This window comes from Melanostigma gelatinosum, assembly GCF_949748355.1.
Source record: "Melanostigma gelatinosum genome assembly, chromosome: 20".
Classification (NCBI taxonomy): domain Eukaryota; kingdom Metazoa; phylum Chordata; class Actinopteri; order Perciformes; family Zoarcidae; genus Melanostigma; species Melanostigma gelatinosum.
Window position 1 is genome coordinate 20,940,394 of NC_136653.1, and position 6,685 is coordinate 20,947,078.

General features: G+C 42.8%; 1 protein-coding gene across 2 annotated transcripts in view; it reads left to right on the top strand.

The window, feature by feature from the left end:
- The window catches only part of nebl (nebulette), a 62,542-nt gene extending 58,494 nt beyond the window's left edge, over positions 1–4,048 (top strand). For both annotated transcript variants that reach the window (XM_079292255.1, XM_079292256.1), the window contains 2 exons: positions 1,033–1,157; positions 1,849–4,048. In XM_079292255.1, the coding sequence (XP_079148381.1) occupies positions 1,033–1,157; positions 1,849–2,025 (302 nt within the window). In that variant the 3' untranslated portion in view covers positions 2,026–4,048. The remainder of the gene's footprint in view (positions 1–1,032; positions 1,158–1,848) is intronic.
- Positions 4,049–6,685: the final 2,637 nt, after the last annotated feature.

Consider the following 6,685-nt stretch of genomic DNA (forward strand, 5'->3'; position numbering starts at 1 on the left):
ATCTCCTTCACTCACATCATCTCCTCTCACATCATCTCCTTCTCTCACATCGTCTCCTTCTCTCACATCATCTCCTTCTCTCACATCATCTCCTTCACTCACATCATCTCCTTCACTCACATCATCTCCTTCACTCACATCGTCTCCTTCACTCACATCATCTCCTTCACTCACATCATCTCCTTCACTCACATCATCTCCTTCACTCACATCATCTCCTTCACTCACATCGTCTCCTTCACTCACATCGTCTCCTTCACTCACATCGTCTCCTTCACTCACATCGTCTCCTTCACTCACATCGTCTCCTTCACTCACATCGTCTCCTTCTCTCACATCATCTCCTTCTCTCACATCGTCTCCTTCACTCACATCGTCTCCTTCACTCACATCATCTCCTTCACTCACATCATCTCCTTCTCTCACATCATCTCCTTCACTCACATCGTCTCCTTCACTCACATCGTCTCCTTCACTCACATCATCTCCTTCACTCACATCATCTCCTTCACTCACATCATCTCCTTCACTCACATCGTCTCCTTCACTCACATCGTCTCCTTCACTCACATCATCTCCTTCTCTCACATCGTCTCCTTCACTCACATCGTCTCCTTCACTCACATCGTCTCCTTCTCTCACATCGTCTCCTTCACTCACATCGTCTCCTTCACTCACATCGTCTCCTTCACTCACATCGTCTCCTTCACTCACATCGTCTCCTTCACTCACATCGTCTCCTTCACTCACATCGTCTCCTTCACTCACATCGTCTCCTTCACTCACATCGTCTCCTTCACTCACATCGTCTCCTTCTCTTCCCCTGACCACTAACAGGACGCCGGTGAAGCAGAAGGAGACGCACACCTGCATGTCTTTTCCTGTAAAGTCTCTCGTCCTCTAATAAAACAGAATAACTCTCCTCACAGGTTCTTCTGCCAGTTTGAATCAGAGGAGGCTCCTCTCTCCACCACTCGGACGAGGAGGAGGACGAACTGTCTCATGTGTCCGTCTGTCTGTCTTGTGTTCCAGCTCCGGTCCTCCCTGGAGCGTACCACCAGGGCGTCCGGCAGCAGCAGCAGCAGCACGGCTACATGCACCAGACCAGCATGTCGTCCGTCAGATCCGTCACCTCCCCACCGCACGCCGCCACCATGGTACGATCCAACATATCAGGGGTTTTATTTTCATTTTCTATTATTTGTTATTTATTATTTATTTTAGGATAGATATCGCTGGTTTCATGCAGCTGGCATAATAATCTTAAATATTACGATAAGTGAAGCACACAGTTATAAAGTCTGTAGTTCATGTGTCTTGTTTAACGATGGATTAATGCACATTTTCCATACGATCTATACAGAACATGCTTTTAACAGAATATGTGATGTAGTAAAAATAATAGAAAACATAATAGAGGGTAAGAAGGGACTCTGGGGATTAATTATGTCACATTTTATTTTGATTGTATAGAATATGAAATGGTCTTTTTTTGGATTTGATTTATTTAAATTCCTCTTTTTTTATGCTATTTGATGTTATTATATTTCTTCAACTTGTTCTGCATGTGTGTGTATATAAACGTTTATGTGTAGACGTTTATATCTACTGTACATACAAAACATAGAAAATAATAGAAAATAAAAATGTACAAATAAAATAAAATAGAATAAATAAATAAAACACACGAAAATAAAACAAAACGAATTAAAGTGAAACAGAATGAAACAAAACAAATAAATAAATAAAATGTAAAGAAAGCAGCTTTCAGTCCCCGTCATTGGACGGTATGAACAGGATCAAGAGAATAAGGGGTCACATGTGGAACCTCTCCCTGTGGTCCTGCAGCGGGTCTACCGGGCGCTCTACGACTACGCGGCTCAGGACCACGACGAGGTCTCCTTCAGGGACGGCGACGTCATCGTCAACGCGCAGGCCATCGACGAGGGCTGGATGTACGGCACCGTGCAGCGCACCGGCAAGTCGGGCATGCTGCCCGCCAACTACGTGGAGTTCTGCAACTAGAGGAGGGAGAGTTAGACCCGCCCCCTCGCTGTCACTGCTAGCCAATCAGCAGTCAGGGATGTTCTCTGCATTTCAGGGACACGGTGAGGTCACAGCCAGATGTGTAGGATCCAATAAAAACATGCAGCCATGACACAATACATAATCCATCACAGACAAATCAGTGAGCGGGAAATAGACCAGAATGCAATGCAGCTGCAGGGACAGGTATGACATATTTATATTCTGCCCATTAGCTTCTTCTCTGGGGTGTTATTGAAAGGCATTCTGGGAAACGTAGGCAATCACCAACGAAAGAAGAAGCAGTCGTGGCTGAAAGAAAAAATACAAAATAACAGCTGGAATACAGTGAACATCACAGACTGCTGATTCAAGCTGATGGAGAGTCTGAGGACGGAGGTTTTATCACGTTAACGGGACAGTAGTGAAGTTTAGAAGTGTGGTTGTTTGAGGTACTTCTACCTAGTTTGTGTAGTACTACAGTAGATGTACTACAGCTTCAGTTCTTTATCACAAAGGTCCGTCTGACAGCAAGTTAAAGAGGTGAAAGTATTCTAAATAAAGCTTAAAACTTACACTGATATCGATTATTTTAGTGTCTAAAACACGTCCACAGCAGTACATCTACTGTAGTACTCTGACCAAGTAGAAGTACCTCAAACAAACACACTTCTAAACTGTCACTACTGTCCCTTTAAGGAGGAATGAAAAGAAGGAAAGTTTAAATCTCGCATGCTGTCGACAAGTTATGTCGAATATTACAACTAGAGGAGGAAACGAGATGCATGACGAGAGAAGCTCTGAGATTAGAAGTCATTTTTATATGAACTGCTGCAACAAACTATATCATATTATTCACGTATTCTTTCTTCAGCTGTTATAATACGAGGATTGTTGTATAGTGGAGAAAAGGAAGCAGTTCGGTCTGATTCTCGGGCTAAAAGGTTTGAAATGAGTTTGTTTTCTTATCGTCGTTAAATGCGATGAGAAGACTGAAGTGAGTCACGTTGTTTCTCATAGAGCTCCATTAAAAACACACGAATGAGCCACATCGTAGCTCAAACACTCACTGGAGCAGCAAACGTGGATTCATCCGCCGCAGAAAGTAGTCCCCTATAGAATATATATGTGTGTGTTTGTAAAAGATTTACATCTCCAGTAGGAACCAATGGGCTTTGAGCTGAGAGCCACGGACAGGAAGTCAGACCGCATTAACAGACGGACTGTTTGGGTTTTTAATTTGAGGTTTTTTTTGACAATAAGAAAAAACATTTTTAGCTTTTTAAGGATGGAGGAGAGTTAAAGAGGAGCAGAGGAAACGTTCTGTGTTTCAGAGAAGAAAGAGTAAATAACGTTCTGTATGGGGGGGGGGGGGGGACGAGTCAAGAATAACAAAATAAATAGGACGAGAGTTTAGAGATCTCTCAAGTTGAGTCAGTTATTAATCCTGAGCTTTAAGGTCCCGGTGAGTTCAGTTTTACTTTGAAGGATCACAGCTTCTCACGAACCTCTGTGTTTGTAAAGGACTTCACGAACTCCCTGTCTCTTTCTGTTTCTCTTCTTTATAACGATAAACACACACACACAGAGGCAGTGTGACGTGGACTGCAGGTCGCGGGCTCCCGTCTGTTTGTATGCAGTGAGTCGTGTTTTTAGGGTTCGTTGTCTTGCTGTGCTTTGGTTGCATCCCGGTCGTGTAGACGAATAGAAACGTCACTCCGCCGTGATTCTAGCTGGAGAGCGTTTTTGATTTCATAAATACTAGATGCAATAGAATATAATTTACTGAGTATTCATATGTTAACTGTGTTGATTTTGGAAGAGGCGCTTTGTGTGGTTTTATAAAAATCTCGCATTTGAGGATGTTTTGGCTTCTTTGTAAAGTTTTCAATTTAGTCTGTATGTCATCACAGATAGTACCAAGTTTATTTACATATTATTTGAAATGACGTATCACTCGTTCTCAGTTGTGTTTTGTTTGCCATATGATAATTACAATGTGTTTCATGTGGTAGAAATAAAAAGATAATTCAAGTCAAGTTTGGTTCTTCTCATCTTAGATACTGTTGATTGTTGTGAAAAAATGTTGTAGCTGTCTTTCACACTTAGAGCAGGTTTAAGAATGAAACAGAAGCTCTCAGAGGCGTATAGTTAAATCAAAGCAATAGATTTATTTATCAACAAAGTTATTCAGCCCAGCTATCAAAAACAAGCTTGGGTGCTAATGGATGAACTTCGCAGAGATTCACCATGAGACACGCTTCAACACATCAGCGTGAAACTTAATATAGGGGGTCCACCCCTTGATACACATTGGTCAAAGTCAAAGATGCAGGCGTGGCACGTTTGTACGTTATGGCGCCTGGATGGAGGCCGTGAATGTCCATCCACCTTGGCCCCTCCCAGTAGGCGTTGGTTTCCATCAGTGTGAGTGAGGTGATGGATGCAAGCAGACCTAGAGAATGAGTGTGTGAAGAAGCCGGGCTCAGCTGGGCGTAGTCCCTCGCTTGAATCTGAGTGTCTTATCTATTTAAAGATGGCTGCCTGTTCCTTGTGACGCAGTTAAATAAGTAACCTTTCACCTGCTTCTCTCTGGCCTTGCTGTGTTGTGAGCACTGTATAAGTGGTTAATAGAGCTGCATAAGCTAATGGTTATTTAAAACTACAAATATGCTAGTGATTAATTAAACTGTATATATAAGCTAGCTGCTGATTAAGCTGTATATAAGCTAGCTGTTAATTAAACTGTATATAAGCTAGTTGCTACTTAAAGCTGTATATAAGCTAATTTTATCAACAAATCCCTCTCTTGACGTCTGAAGGACGTCACTGTCTTTACCTTCCTGCCCTGTTCACACGCTGGTGTCTTCCTCTGCCTCACCTGACCCTACCAGGCTGTTTTGCTCTTCCCATACTGGGTAAGCTCCATAAGGAGGGGGTGGTAATGGTTCCTTGGAGAGGGCAGTGGTGATAGGACGGCCAACCAAAGAACGAATACAGGGTATTATACAACATCCACATGAGACCAGTATTGCAATGAACACACCCACTGACACTGCTATTGACAAGATCAGGTGCTTCCATTTTCCAAACATGTTTTCCATCCAATTTCCAAATGGATTGTTCACACCTGATGCTTCCTGCATTTCGTTTGACAGTGCCCTCAGACTATTCAGTGCTTTTGTGACTGAACCGTCCGGCGCAGTGTTGTTGGGGATGTTAGTGCAACACAGATCTCCAAACATTGAGCAAAAGCTCCAAAGCCATTTTGTTTTGCATAGAAATCAAAGAAGTTGGGGGCCAGCTGCTCAGCCAGACCCTCTATTGCATCCCTAGTATGATTAGCCAAACGAAGAACATTGTAATGCACATAATTGATACGATCAACATTTTTATTCACAGTTATCCATGGAATAATACTTGCGATACTCTCAAAACCTGCTGCAATTTGATATACCAATTTGTATTGATTAGGCACTCCTCTGGTTCACTCTGATTGTATCTATGTAGGTTGGACCTTTGTCCAGACTGAACTATCCTACTGCAGTTGCGTTATCAATTGGTGGAAATATGGATGCCAGAGTCATGCAATTTGATGGAGTAGCCATTTTAGTCATATTTGTCATGTATGCGTATCCTGTTGGGTCAGATTCAGGATATAGTGGTGCTGGTTCGCTGAACCTAGCTGGTCTAGCTGCAGCACAAGCTATACAGCCACCCATTTTGTTTTTTATAGCATTATCAACAATTCAATTTAACCAAACATTGTCGTTTCCATGTCCTGTAGCTAATTGGATCACCTGTTGGTGGTTGCTGAAAAGTCAAATTACAAATTACAAAACAAATTATGCATTTTGCGTCAGATTACCTCGGACCTCTGCTAGAGGTCTGGACGGCTCAGATGCTGGGGCACAGTGTGACAGGTGGTGCCAAGGTGCTCCTGCTTTACCTATGACTTGGACCGAGTGTGAAGTAACCTCCTTCACTTCGTACGGCCCTGTCCACCTGGGGTCAGTCCACTTTTCTTATGAACTTTGACCCTGACCCAGTCACCCTCTCGGATGAGATTTTTTACCTTTTCCTGGTCAGCTGCACTGGTTCGCTGGACCTGTTTGGAGAGAGCCTCCGTGAGAATGATTAATGCAGTCACATATGCCTTCATTTCAACTTGCTGCACATCTAAGTATATGTACATCTATGTATCTATGTATATCTATGTATATGACTACCGTCTCTTGGAGGACCAGGCATTTGCCTCCCTGTCATTAACTCATGTGGTGAAAGATGCGTCTTATTTCCTTGTGCGCTCCTCACTGCCATTAGAGCTAATGGTAAAATTTTAACCCATGTCAGCTTTGATGCTACACATGTCTTCGCTATTTTCGATTTTAGCGTCTGATTTGCCCTCTCTACCAGTCCTTGTGACTGTGGATGATACACTGATCCATAACTACTTCCTGCAAATGCTTATTACTGAAATGTGAACCATTATCGGAGTATCAGCTCTGTCTGCAGCCACTTCATTACTGTCTGTGCGTCTTCTTTTTAGTTGGGATTGCCTCCACCCACTTTGAGAATCTGTCAACCATTACCAAGATGTATCTTTTTCCTTGTACTCTGTTTTCATGTCCCATGTCAGTGAAGTCTATGCTGGTGTCTT